This window comes from Bombus pascuorum, chromosome 8 (genome assembly GCF_905332965.1).
Source record: "Bombus pascuorum chromosome 8, iyBomPasc1.1, whole genome shotgun sequence".
Lineage (NCBI taxonomy): Eukaryota > Metazoa > Arthropoda > Insecta > Hymenoptera > Apidae > Bombus > Bombus pascuorum.
The window spans coordinates 14,059,648-14,074,883 of record NC_083495.1 but is presented as its reverse complement, the minus strand read 5'-3'; the positions used below and the strand labels follow the sequence as shown (position 1 = coordinate 14,074,883).

The 15,236-nt window shown below is 36.0% G+C and overlaps 2 protein-coding genes across 4 annotated transcripts in view; one reads left to right on the top strand and one right to left on the bottom strand.

Annotated features, from left to right (window-relative positions):
* The window catches only part of LOC132909865 (uncharacterized), a 133,898-nt gene that overhangs the window by 13,647 nt on the left and 105,015 nt on the right, over positions 1–15,236 (top strand). The window lies entirely within an intron of this gene.
* LOC132909490 (uncharacterized) lies at positions 7,710–8,891 on the bottom strand. Its single transcript, XM_060964348.1, has 3 exons — positions 8,198–8,891; positions 7,865–8,058; positions 7,710–7,775 (listed from the first exon to the last, which is right to left on the bottom strand). The coding sequence occupies exons 1-3, from the start codon at positions 8,889–8,891 to the stop codon at positions 7,710–7,712; spliced, it is 954 nt and encodes a 317-aa protein (XP_060820331.1).

The window sequence follows — 15,236 nt, the reverse complement described above, 5'->3', positions numbered from 1 at the left end:
GGGTTGTACAGGCAATAATATAATAATATAAATAAAAGATATTATATTACTCTGATAAAATATCACGATAACAAGTACATAAAATAATTCCTTGAAAAATACATTGTTCAATTCTATTCTAGAGAAGGGCTATTGTATGCCTTATGATTCTATAATACTGTTTATTAAAGTTACCAATATTACTTTTAAAATTTATTTCGGAATTTAATATTATCGACACTACGCTCGTTGTAATAAATCTTATTCTTATGGAAGTAAGTCAGTTGTCTGAGAATTGAATATTAATGCGAGCAATGAAATCGCGAAATTTATAGAAAGTGAGGTTGATCATTTCGGCTTCTGGGAAATTCACACAACTTTCATACCTTATATACGTGTTAAAGTTACAATCAAGAGTTCCCGGAATAAACATTTCACTAAGGAAAGTCCAGGATATTTGAAATATGAACCACGTACTTATGGCCTTCAACCTTTAGCTTTCTATAGGCCTACGCAATAAGCTCGTACAAATAAAATCCCCAACGACGTATAAATCACGAGCACAGTCGAATACACGGTGGCACTGCTTATGGGGCACACAAAGAGGGTTACGCGTAGCGTCCACGGTGCACCGTCGTGTTTAAATAGTCGAGGTAACTAGGCCCGTCCGTTCTACTTTCCAAACAGGGCTCTGACTCAACGACGAGATTGTTTTGGGCAAAGAATCCGCGCAGGGTCTCCACCGACGTTCACCCCGACTTTGTCGAGACGCCTGTGCTCCCTCGTTGCGAGACGCCCACCCACGCATCGCGGCATCGCCTCCGGCTGCCGTTGCATATAGGGTGTCGTGAAAGTGCATCGATCGTCGCACCGAGAGCTTTGTGGAAGACACGACCTCTGAAACCCTTCACGTGGGATAGGTCTGGAGTGATTTTAATACGCGATATTATTCAACCGCCTTCGAGCGACCGACCAGAATACTCCTCGATCTCATTCACCAACCCTATTCTCTATGTACGCGCCGATGCAAGGGTGACTAGTTTTTAATTGAAGCACCGCATAAAAGCTGGTTATTTCGTAAAAAATTAACTCGCGTGCTGGTGCTTGGATTTTTGTTGGATTGGACTTTTTAGTTGTTTACCGATTGCTGGAGAAATCAGTAACTTTTGATTGTTTCGCGTTATACAGCGGTTGAATATGGATACTAATGATTTAATTTAATTTCTTGTTTATTAATTAAGGAGTCGATTTATTACTTAAAAGTGTTCGTTGTGTTGTTTGGGACGTAAATTAGAAAATTTGACTATTTGGTGATCAATTTCCTTCTGTTAGATTTTATTGCTACGTTCTTACCAGAAACAATGCATTTGCTATGAACGAGTTAACAAGTCCTTTTTTATTTAATAACACGTAATGAGGCAATTAATAAGTTACAAATTTTTCTGCAACATAAACGGAAAGCTGCTGTTCTTTATGAATTTATACATAAATAAACCGGATTATAATTTGTTCTAAAGCTTCAACAATCAGCAACATGGATATCCAAGATAGAGATAGTGACAAATATATATTCCATGACAAACTTCATTCGGTCATATGATCAGCTTCATTCATCTAGTTTTACATGAAAGCAACCGTACACAGTTAAGAAGTTGTAAGAAGACTAATTCACCTTTTTGTGCTGATTTCCACCGACGATAATCCGATTCGTCCAAACTTCTTCGCGATAGAGTTTAGCATAGCGCGGGCATTTTGCGATTTAATTCAGAAAGTTCTCGTATTCCACGATCTCCTCGTCGCTTCGCGAGACAACCACGATTTACGATCCTTCGTGCTTCGAACAGGAATTAACGTTTCAATCAGAAATATTACTTTTTTTGGGAAACGCGTTTCCCGGGTACTGAAACGCTCGTTTTGAGACCCGACAATCGATGTCTTCTGTTCCACATAGCGAAATATGAACCTTGAATGTGGTAAAAGAGATAATCGAGCCCATAGGCGTTGATTTTTCATTTTCCGCTATGTAATCACGAATCGTAGATTGAAATTGCAGATGAAAGGTGTTTTACATTTATGAACGAAATCTTTTCATCGTTTATATCGGCGATGAATTTATACTCATTTTTACGGTAATCGAAAGTTAGATGTCTGGGAAAGAATTGGAAAATATCATTTTACGTTGGAATATATCCGCAGGCTAATTATTACGGAATTATTTTGTGTAGTATGATTAAATCGAATGAACCTCTTTTTTATCAAGTTTATCGATGAAAATGTTGATGCATTTTTTTTCTTTTTTTTAGTGTAATTTATATAATTTATGTGAGTGTACTCATTTAGGAAGTTTGTATATATGTAATGTTTATCGGTTTTTCGAGAGACGATAGGTACTTGCACTTGACAAAATATTTTCTCATGATCTGCATACATCAAGGCATGCTTGTTTAACTGCGCCAGCATGCAAACAAAGGGTGGGTTAAATTACGGCACGAAGGTGTGCACAGTGGATTTGTGTCTCGCATATTTGATACAAGCTGTGATCTTTGCTAAAAGAATCTTCCGATATAGGTAAATCAAACTATTTTCTTAATATCAGGGTATCAGAATCGAATTTTTCTTTTCAAATCATTATAAAAATGGTTAACTCTGTATTCGAGTTAAAAGAAACGGATATAAGGAGAAAAAATCAGTGGCGTATATATAATAAAAGTTTCCACGTCGAAGAAATACTTTCGTCTGTCGGAAATGAAACGCGGGATGGAAAAATAAGTTTGAATTCCGATCACGGAGATTGCGGGCCGTTTGAATTTTGTATCGTGTAACTTTTCAACTTTCTCGCGGTGTAAAAAGTTCGACAAAGATGCGTGTGTTTCGATCCCCTCGAGGCTCTCTCCTTGCGATTGTAATCGACGCGGTGGCGATGCTTTTTCCGTCGAAGGCCATGAATGAAGTTTCTATTCGTATGCGTTTCACCGACTCGACCATCTCATTCACACGTTAACGCGATGCGTTTAACTCACCGCGCTGTCGTATCGATATGCCATTTGTTTCATGATACCGCACCGTCGCGTCGTAAGTATGCAATGTTCGCGTCATTGCTTCTTTCGTATGGTGTTCATCGAGGTCGGAACGCCTATGTGATATCGCTTTGTTCCATATAGCAACTGCGGTAAAAATTCTTCAAGATAATTTCAATTTTTTTTTAATAGAATAATATCGACGTTTCGAAGTTATTTTACAGCGAAATAGTTTCTTTAAACAAGTATTCGTAAAATAGTACTGATACGATCTAATCGAGAGAAAAGGAATGCGACCGTGTACCACTTTTAGCGTAATTGTGATTGGCTGAAGAATAGAATTCTTTTTTCAACGCTAGAAGTTCCTAAATTTTTTATTTCATGATATCTATATATATTTTTTTAAATGAAGTCTTGCAATAAGATCGATAGTATTTTTTTAAAAATTAAATTGCACGATTATTAGCAGCGGAAATGAAAATATATGTATATATATTTTTTTAAACAAAGTCTTGCAAAAAGATTGATAGTATTTTCTTAAAAATTAAATTGCACGATTATTAGCAACGGAAATTGTCACGTTAAATAAATAACACTTATTTTCTACATAATGAACATTCGAATGGATATGTCTGCTCTTTCAAAATATTTTAGCAGAGCCAAATTTAAAATTTCGAACGCTGCCAGTAAATAGGAAGAGTCTTGCAAAAGATTGATAGTATTTTCTTAAAAATTAAATTGCACGATTATTAGCAACGGAAATTGTCACGTTAAATAAATAAAACTTATTTTCTACATAATGGACATTCGAATGGATATGTCTGCTCTTTCAAAATATTTTAGCAGAGCCAAATTTAAAATTTCGAAGGCTGCCAGTAAATAGGAAGAGCCACAGGGGAAAGTTAAATGCTGACCTATATTACAAAGTGTAACTTTCTTTAGGTCGAGTATCTCACGTTATGGAGAACTCTTTCCCTAGCCTTCTCTTATTATGCGCTTTGTAGAATCTTCACAAATATATCAACTGTGAGATCGTACAGTAACCGGTGAAATTAGCTACTAATGTAACTCCTTAAGAACGATCTTTCTCTCGTCACCGGTGTATAGGTATGTATTTTTTTCCTCTTGCATAAAAATGAAGTTTGGAACAATGGAATTTAAATGGAACTTGATATTTTCATTTTATTTCAAGCGATTCGCTGATATCGGTTGAACAATTGGACGAAACGTTGATATTCGTTATTGAGAAATAAATTTCGGAGCTTCACCACGTTGTTCTTTCGAGACACGTTTATCGTTGAACGTTGAAGGGACAAACAACTAGCTTCGTTCGTCGTTATTTTTTCATCGTACGCGGCATTCCGTCCATTGTAAACACTCGCCTGTGTTCTGTTCCTTTTCTTTGACTAGTGGAATTTTTACCAATGGAGCGAGGAGTTGGAATGACGAGCTCCATACGACTAACCTTGCAAATTAATTTCGTATAAAGGCAGAGTATCGAATATCAAAAAATAACATCGAGTACATTTTCAGATCTCTGAGTTTACGTATTCATCTTTTTTAAAGTTTCCTAAAAATACTATCGAATATTTCACGTAATTTTTATCTTTGAATCCACTTAACATGATTGTGCTTAACATAATTCAAGTAATATTAATTAATAAAAATTTTCAAATTTCTTAAATTCTAATGTTTCGTCTCTATCTTATCTCGAGTTACCGTAATAAACATCTACGTATCCACGTTTTGTTTCTTCTCTCTGATTTAATAGGATGTTTTCCGATGGAATATTTTGAAATGATAAACCCAAAGCGATTAGTTTTACAAATTAATCTGTTTCAAAATTTCCATAAGATGATATTAAATATTTGCCTTGAATATTATCCGTGGACCAAAAATCGCAGCATCCAATATAAAATTAATTTAGAGAACATATTTTCAAAATATTGAAGTATTTTATTCCAACCTAATCTCAAAATTAGGCACATTAATCCTTTATTAAACTACACTTTCATTGCCAGTAAGAGAGACTTATAATCAGCGCCAAACGATCAATGTCGATCAGTAAGGGGCGTTAAGTTGACCGAAAAACCGTGCCGGAAGTGCCGTCTGGTAGGATGGTTTTCCGCTCCACTGATTTCCTGTTTCTTCGAGGTCTTCTTTTTCTTCGGTACCGACGACACGTACGCTGTATCTCCATTCGTAGGTATGTAGTTTCTTTCGCATTCGATAATCTTGTATTTTCTACACACATAACTGCACACGTACACACGTGTAACACCGACAGTGCTTGTCTCGATATAGCTGCAGAATCACTAAAGCTTGGAATAGGAAACACGATGTGAGAGGAATTTCTAATTATCGAGGGACTGTGAGAAGGTGAATCCTGTGGCTACGAAATCGGATTTATCCTTGATTTGACAAACGATGTCCTATTTTCTCAAACACTTACCGCGTTCCGCTTAATTGAATTTAAGTATAGTAAGTTGCATCTGGTTATGTTGCAAGAATGTCTGCTGTGTTCTCCACGAGTTGTTGCGTGGTATGAGCGACGAACGAGAAAAAGCTTAAAATTTTCACGAAACGTGCAGTTCTTCAGCAAAGATAAAATGGTTACTTTTGCATTTTGTGATACAGGGTCGTCCTTCTTGATGTAGGTTAAATTTTATTACTTTTGATTAGAATAATAAAAATTGTTCAATTTTTTCAACGATGTATTTTTATATCGTAATACTTCCTAACTGATATTTTGTATAATTCGTATAATTTGTCCCGAGTGTGGTTTTATTTTGCAATGAAAGTTCGTTTCCCGATAGTAATGTTACAGTGTATTATATACGTAATAAATAAGTTACTTGAAATTTTCATATTGGAAATTAGAAATTATTATTCGTTTAATACCAGCATTCGGTACGGTGCATATAAAACGATGTCTCGTTAGAATCTTTTCATACAATCATCTTTTTTATTCCTGTAGTATGTTAAAAGATACATGAATTACATAAGTTCTGTTTCAAAGAGGACATTTTATTATGGACGCAAGTCTTGTCTACATAGAAGTATCCTCGTGATTTCAAAGCGATCTTTGTATTTATAAATGGAACTATACGTTTTGCTTTAGTTAAGCGTTTAGTCTGTTTCAAGCAAATTTACTGACTTGCGATACGTACACATGTACACAGAGAACTGGTACACTTTCATGAAACAGTATCCAAAACACCTTGGTGTAAATAAAATTTCACTTGCTTGATCTTTCTTGAAATACCTTTCTTTTATCAAGAAGACATACAATTTCAAGTGACTCATTTTGTACACTAAAAGTTCACAAATTTACAAGGAATGACGCAGAATGTTCGATACAGCGTACAACGCGAAACACTTTCAACCATCTGCTCGTGTTCATTTAAAGGAACAGAGAACGTGTAAGTTTGGACGTGTCGCTATCGTAACTGGCTAACAATCGAAGCGTTCGAAACGATTTCGCGCGACCAGCAGATTATGGTTGGTACTCGCGGGTCTTTTTCTCGACAATCTGGCAGATACAAAGCGCGTGTAGTCGTTCGAGCCGAACACGTAAGTGCAACTCTCCATCGACTTATGCACTCGACAGACGCACCCAAAGGGAAGCGAATTTGCATACAGAGAGCGCAATGAATTCACGACTTTGCGACTGCAACACAAAAGCTTCTCTTGTCCTGTCGAAGAACGTGAGCGCAAATTTCGTCTACCCTTGCTTGCTCCTTTGCGTAGTAGGTAGAAAATGTTCTTGGAATCGATGGTTGTCTTGTCAGTTACTTCAACTTGCTAATCGGATCTTCTTTTAATCAGGAACTTCCACATATAAATACGAAGTTAAAGATCATTAAAGACACATTAATTTCAACTACATGAGATTTAGCCCTTGCCAATGAAGGCTACAGGTGAAAAATATGCAATCGAAAAAGTGCAGGATCCTTAAATGTTGAAACAGATTAACAATTTTCTCGAATTCTGTTTGAATAAATGAGATTTAATACGAGAAATGTAATGATTCCATTATTTGAAAATTCTATTATTCATGTTTTTCATGTTTGCTGAAATCTTCAATTTTCAAGGCTTGCAACACTTGCTCGAAGGAATTGGTCGTTAAAAGAATTATTTTCTTTTATTTGCTTCAAATTTTTTGAATCCTCGTTATCTTCAAATTTCTGAAGTGTCACTACGAGTTTTTCTTTCCTCTCTAAGACGTTTTAAGATGCTATAAGTTCCTTGCTCTTTTCTTAATTTGGTCATGATGCATGTTTTTGCTAGGTGTAAGTTAATATTCAAGAGTTTGGAAGTACTCTTGTTCTCACTGTGTTATGAGTATCAATCTCGTGGCGTATGTTTTAAGTCCAACTTTGTACACACAGCACGTCTTTCATGTTTGAGAGCAGCACTTTGAGCTTTTGAGTAATTCACGCAGGAATGACGCACTGTGTGTACTATAAATAAATTTTTTGATGCTAGTGTTACTTAGCTTGGGTGGAAATATCAAACACGACGTTTCTATATTAATCTTCGCTCTGACAAATAGATCGTTATGCTCTCTTATTTACGAATCTATTATTCAAATTAAGAGAGAATATATACGTACAGTATGGTAGAAGATATAAGTTCATATATTGAAATTTATTTAATTTTATCAAATTAAATACCATGATATAATAATAATAATGATAACCTTCCTGTTAGTCAAGCAACAACTTCATGAATGGTTTCTCTGAACGATTTGTGGCATCGACACTTTGGTATCGCCTGCTATTAAAAATATTTACATTGTTAAATATTCCAAATCTTTATCTAGATGTTTAATAAATTACAATTCTAGACATGTTAACGAAACGAACCTCAAAGATTTCGTGAAATTCATTCGATAATACAATGTAGATGAGCGAGAAAATAGTGGGGTACGTCTTGGCCATGAAATAGAGTCCCTCTCTCTTGTCGTCCGTGCAGCACGATGCCTTGGGCAGTAAGAAATTGATCGCTCTAGCCAGTCGATATGGCATTCGTATCAACAGGAAAGCGACTCCGATAACCACTGAAAAGATTTGTTTTTACTTTTAAATGTGTGAGAAAAATTAATTCACGATTAATCAGACACTGTAATTTCAATCTTTCGTCTCTCACAATTTTTACATTGACTTATAGAATTATAACCTGACACCCAATTTACTGACCCAACATAATATAGTGCTTTAGCTTCTTCATTCTCCACAATCCCTCGATTTTTCTCAATATATACAATTCGTAAAGAATCAGAGAGCCTAAAGCAATTGATACGATCAACGGCATAGTGATAAACATGAACGTGAAACACACGTAAATATCCGCCATATCCTCTTCAAAATAGTCATATATATGGAGCCCAATAGCAAGTGAAATAATGCATGAACTCCAAATCAACAGAATACCTTTAATAGCATTTTTTTTCTTTAGTACCACGTGTCCAAAAGAGACACGCTCGTGAAAGATACTAATATACAACATGAATACCAAAACCGAAAATGTGATAATAGAAACATCAAAGCTAATCATCAGCACGTAATCCATGTTTAATTTCATGTTTATGTCGAAGAACCATTTAAGTACCTCTTCCAGTGGTTCGATTAATATCACCATGTTTGAACATGCGAAGCTTATGATGTAAAAATTCGGAGATGTTCTCGTGGACGATTTAGAAACGATCGCTAGTATAATTAAAAAATTCAGACTGGTTCCCAGAATTAATAACAACAGATTTATCAGTCGTGCGTCAGATAGTGGGATACTCAGAGTGATGACATTGATTTTCGTGGGGCTTTCCCTTGGTGATTTCGTGGTCATAACAGGAATTACTTCCATGCTAAGAAGATGCAAATTTGGTATTTCCATTTGTCCTGTCGTTTGTATGTGAAAATTGCTTGAAACTGAAGACTTAATTTGTCTTTGTTAAAATTTGATCAACGTTATTACGTCCTTGTTAAGAAACGGCGGGATTTTTCGAGTCTCATCACTCGCGAGTTGTTCGAACTAACACGATGTTTGGAGGATGAAATCAACGGGTATGCGTCTATTCACGAGCCGAGTTAACACTGAAGAACAGGAAGAACAGTAGATAGAGGTTTTTAATATTTTGCACGTACACTCCCACTTGGGAACTTACTATTCAGAGACAACATGGGAGAGCTGCTATGGATTAACCATGTGGTTGGTTGACACGCGATATTCTCATTTCATTAAGTGCTCTTTTTTTTCTGAGATGAAATTAAACGTGTTATTATTACCGTTTAGTGTCCACTGTGAATTGTGGTATAATTTATTCTGTAACTTTTGACATATTCAAATTTTCACACTGACTTCCAGAAATCTGGTATATTCAGTTTTCTTATATCCTTGTACCACACGAAGTATCTCTTGTATCACACGAAGATTCGTGGCCAGAAATTGCCACATAGTCGCAATTTATTCAGTTATCTTAGTAACATTATATGTATTTCTTGAATATTCTTCAAATTACTCGTATTACACGAAGATTCGTATAACGTGGTCGAAAATTAGAGTCAGCGATGATCCTCGTATAACATAGTTCTTCAGTCGCATGGTTTTTAGAAAGCTTCTTCTTCTTCTTACTTTTCAGCTTCACTTTCAATACATAAGAGTAGGTATTATTGCTTGCTGTTGACTTGCGTGCTGAATAGTATACAATCTGAGAGATAGAATTTTATGCTCTTTTAACAGCCGTTAAGTTGTTAGCGTATAGTGCTCGTGTAACAGGATCTTAATAAAACGCTACGTGTTTTACTATTATTCAAAATGGAAATTTACAAGAAATCGAATTCGTCTGTTTGATTTTTAACTGATTCGTATTACGGTATATATCGTGGCGATATTGATCGAAGTGTGGTTTCTGAAAATTCTAGCGCTTATCGCACGCTACGAACTAAAATCGAGCAATTTCTAGAAAATGAAATTAATTCGTTTAACTTTTAAATGTTCGTTTCTCGGTATGTTTCGTTAAAATATCGATCGGTGTATCATCGAGTCGGCTTTGTCCATTGCGTTCTAGCGCTCATCGCGCAGAATATACCGCGGCGGAACCCTTGACCCTGACACCGCGACTGGAGGAGATTCGTTCTCCTGCCAGTAACGACTCGACAACCAGTGACGAAAATAGTTCTGCACGAGTAAATCATGTCTCGTCCGACACATTTATCCGTTGAGAGAAAGAGAATCGTACAGCCAGAACAGAACGGGACAGAGAAAATATAGCCTCGCATTCGACTGCATATTGCAACAAGAGATGGATTTAGAAGAGAAGAGAGTCGATGCTGTCCCTCATTGTTGGCAAATGGCCATATGCGTAATATCGGTCAATATTTGGTCCTGATGGATTTGTCGTCGAATTTGTACGCGAAGAACATTTGCGACGATCGTTTCTTCGAAAGTGGAACGATTCTACTGTTTCACCTATTGTATGTTAACAATGGATGCATTTTCGCGAGGAAAGAAGAGTTCGCGGGATGCTCAGGCTCTTATTGAATCGCGACTCGTGAAAGGATGTGTCGAACTCAAGGTCGGAAGATACGTGAGAGAAAGGAGTTAGGTAAATGCTAATCTTTTCTTGCGTTACGTTTATAACCAGGTGTAAATTATAGGATGTCGTTAGGAATGTTTATTTTCTGGTATAAAAATTATAGTAACTGCAGCGTAAGGAAAAATACCTCATTGCCTTTCTTTTTTATCAAGTAAGTGCCCCGCACTTTGCGAATTACTTTTTTTTGTAGACGTACTTAGGCTACGTTTTATGTAGGTCTCTGAAGTATAATATACAGCATTTAGACCTTTCCTACTTCGATCATCGAGTGCTTATTACATTTTCTCTTGTAGTTTTCCTGTGTTTTTGTCAACCTTTTCTGTCAATAATTAAGTACGGTAGAAGTAAAGAATTTGTTTCCCAAATTTCCCATAAATGCGTAAGTATCCGCGATGTAGTAACAACTTCGTGACTCGTTACAACTTGGTATTTACCTCAAAGGAGATCCTTTTAACCTCGCTTCGTCTTTTCGAAATCAAACATCAACCATTTCGACGTCGATTTTTGGAAGACCCTTCTCATCTTCCTGCTTCACGCCAGAAAACGCTCGAACCTTCCCTCGATACTCGGCGATTACAGAATCTTTCATGGTCGTTTCGTAAATTACGAATTTCGTGTTGGCGTTCTTGTGTTCACGATGCCTGGCCTCTCGCGCGTTTCGCACTTTCATCCTTGGACCAGGTGTGTGGTTCAGTTTTGTGGGTTCCTCCGTGTTTTTTTCTCCCTGCTTTCGTCTGGTTGGATCGGGTTAGGGGCCAAATAAGTGCAGTGGCAGGGCCAGGGCCAGGGCCACAACCGGTTCGTTGGTTGGCCATCATTACGACGTAACTCAAGCGACCTCGCGGAGCCTTCGGACAGCACGATAATCAGGAGGCTGTGTATTATCATCACGAACGTCAGCATTCTTTCGTATTATCATCGTTAGGCTTATAAAAGCGTAGTACGTTACGGTCAGCGTTGAATTTAGCCTGAACTTTGTTGTCTGTGTGTGTTTGTATAGTCAAAACTGGGCGTTGCCTTTGTATTGGCATTCGATGCATGTTTTTTCTTTTGATTGTAGATAATAGACAACGGTGAGCGTGCAAATAAGGAAATTATCCTTATTTCAAATTCACATTAACTTAGTTGGTAATTATTACTTGCACGAAACAAAAATTTGAAAGTATATCTCTACTCAGAGTGCTTCAAATTGTAAAGAATGTAACGTGTTTCATAATAGAATTAGATGAATTTATAAGTACGTGTTTGCCTACTTATAAGTATACCATTACACGTTTATCAATATCATGTAGATTTTTAAATAAAATCTAGCTTTTGTTTTCTCGGCAAGGATGTTCTAAAGATTGAGTCCAATTTGCTGGATCTTCTTTTTACTTTTTATTTTTTCACTCTTTCGTGTAGGAAGTAAAATAGTATAAGAAGACAGAAAATTGTATGGTACTGCGGAAGAATAACCTGGTATTTAGAAACTAGCTCTATTCTTTTTTTCTGAACGATCAACTGGAAGATACAGGCTAGCTTGGTTTACGTTCTCGAACAATACAATGAAATGTATATTACCTAATAATGGCACTCAGGGTAACATCAATCGAACTAAAATACGTTGATGTATTCTTCAGTTAATTAAAAGATGCAGTACTTGGCTTAATGAAATATTATGTCAGAAGAACATAGAATAAAGTTGAAAATAAATAAATAACCAAATCCTCGCGAACGTATTAAAAATCAGTGTTCGTTGTTGTTTTTACAAATTTCGTAATTTATAGAATGAGAATATAAGCTCATTTTCACTAAGTAGGTTTAATCGTAGCTTGATTGCGGTCTTTATTCAATCATCACGCACGCTCGAAGCTACTTATTCCACCTGTTTGACCTGTTTCGTGCAAAGTTAAACTATGCGATGCTGAGTTATTGCGTGCACGATGACATACCGAACGCAATATCGCTTAGTACTTTTCATGTCAATCATTTACTTGTCACGCATTTGCTTGTCATTTGGTGTATCAACATCTAATTTCACATTCATTTAATTCAAATGAAATTTAATATATCAATTGTGATAATATAGTAACACATATGATCCTAAGAACATCAATTACCGATAAGACACGTTAACGGAATGATTCAACCATCTGATTCGTTCTATTTTATATAAGATAAATTAAGATATCGAATTGAAAGTTCAAAACTTTTTCCACTAAAAATAAAAGTTCTTAGCAAAGAAACTTAAGGATGAAGATTTGCGTGTGCATCATTGTCAGTGTGTACATAAGCAAAGTATCCCAAAATTACATCCTAATTCGACCCAAATACAGAAATTCGTCCGAATTATCGTTTTGATCCAACGATAATTTTTGATGCTAGGGTTGAAGATTGAAATAAATAAAAAATCCCAATCTCTTTTATCAAGCATATTTATCAAATTATATCAAATGTACAATACATATTTCTCTGTACATACTCTACACATTTTGCCTAAAATTTTAATTTCCCTACAACCTGGTATAAGAAAGTGGTAGAGCGTTGAAATTTCCTAAAAAAACCGCAGAATGCCGAGAACCGCCATAAGACGATCCAGTGTCGCAAATATTGTCTCGCGAATGAAATTGTTTATCCGTGCCGGAGGAATGCGAGGCGTGCGTTAGTCGCGAGCACAAAACGTTTCTATGCATTCGATATCACAAAAGAAAGATCGATCGCGAGTGGACCGCGTTACCGCAACCTCGTGCTGCTGCGACCACTTTGCCGCCGCTTGGTCCTCTTGTCAGAAGAGCTCGTGATATTTTACGCGTGACCGGTTCGGCGAGTTTTTCCCGAAGACCGCAATCGCGATGCGCAACTGGCCAACATTCGATACTCGGAGCACAGGTGCATCGTCAAAAAATTCGCGCGAGCGCACCCCCTCGAAAACGCGCGTAATCCCGCGAGACACGATATGTCCTACAAGAAAAGACAGAGCTTATGCCATCCCTGGTTGTGTCCTACAGATACCTCTTTGCTATTCTATTTTAGCCCACTGTTCTTGTATTGGGATACGTGTTTGCGTTAGATTTATTATCCCTTGAGAAATCGAAGGGGTTGAAGTTTAATAATAGCGATATAGAATACTTCTTATCGTTTTACAGATATTCTTTTGTATTAGGTAATTATTTTGTGATGTAGAGATGAATAATGACGAGGCAATTAATAGAAGAAATGATTAATTATCGTTGCTACATAATTTTAACAATAATTGTGACCAATACGACAACAATTTGGTGGTTGAAGTTTTTTCGTTTGATGCAAATGAACTTATCTTGAAGGTTGTAGTAAGAAAGTAAATTTATAGAGATTTATATTATTAATATTTGTATTATTTTTATGTGTACAGTAATTTACTGGTAAGTAAACAAACGTGCGTATTGATTATTTTAAAGTAAAGCGTTTTAAGTGTATAAAAATAAAAGCGAAAGCAGCTACAAAATGAAATCTATGTGTATATATTAGCATTATTATATAGGATTACTGTGAAGACACCTTATGTAATAGAATTATTTAGTTTAATAATCTAGCAATTCTGAAACCGCAAGAACCACAAGGAAGCGGCTATAGATAGGATTGTCTGCTATTTTTCTCGGAACGTCAATTATTACCTGAGCTGAGATTAGCAAGTTTCGTAGACAGAAAAACGTTACTTTTAATAAAAGAACATCTGTAGATAAAATTATAGTAATCGACGCTTTCGAACGTAAACTCGTACAAAAGCGTCACAAAGGCTAAAAGATTAGAGCTGGAACCTGCTAGTTCATGGTCGTATAGAAAGGAAAATCTCATGATTAATGCTTGTATATAATCTACGTTACTTAATTAAATACGTAAAAATAAAAAAGTATTTCGTCTTTCCATTTAGTTTTTCAATTGTAATGTATTTATTTTAAAATAAAAATGTAGACATTAAAAGATAATTTATCCTATATTTATTATAATAAAAATTTAGTGACGAACACCGTGTTAGCGGAAATAAGGTAAAAATCAATAACAATCGTTGAGTCTATATTTGTTACGGATGATTTACGTTTCTTCGCTGGAAGATCAAACTGTTCCAGTTTTATCGGAATGAAAACATTTTTTAACCTTACCCTTTAATGGAACCATCGATACGGCCCTGGAACGTGATGAATGCTCGAAAACTTTTTAGCTTACAAACCACTCAATGTGTTATCGGCGGGGAAAGTTCCGGAGGCGTGCTCATATAAGTGGAAAATCCTTAAATCCTCGAGGCGAAAAATGGCTCCACCAAACCTGGAATTACCACGTCGATCACCTTTCCTGGGAACGAAGGGTTAAAGTCTTACTTGATGCATTGAAATCCTTCTCGGTGAATGTACAATAATGTACACACTTTAATCAGGTATTTCCCATACGAAACGGAAGCTTTCGGAAAAAATGTAACCTTCCGTTAATGTTTCAATAAAAGAATGTTTCGTTTAATTGGTATTCTGGTAATCGTGGTTTTACAGCAAAAGATTTATATCTATTATTTATTTAATTGATATTTATCATTTTTTTTGTCTTATATTTTATTAAATAAAAATATATGTATTGTAATTATAGCGATCCTTCTGTCGAACAAATACATTCATAATGATTTATTTCACAGATTT

Coding starts and splice junctions, on each gene's coding strand:
- LOC132909490 (XM_060964348.1), bottom strand. CDS start 8,891: ATGGAAATACCAAATTTGCATCTTCTTAGCATGGAAGTAATTCCTGTT. Junction 8,059..8,197: donor AAAGCACTATATTATGTTGG/GTCAGTAAATTG, acceptor AAATCTTTTCAG/TGGTTATCGGAGTCGCTTTC. Junction 7,776..7,864: donor AATTTCACGAAATCTTTGAG/GTTCGTTTCGTT, acceptor TATTTTTAATAG/CAGGCGATACCAAAGTGTCG.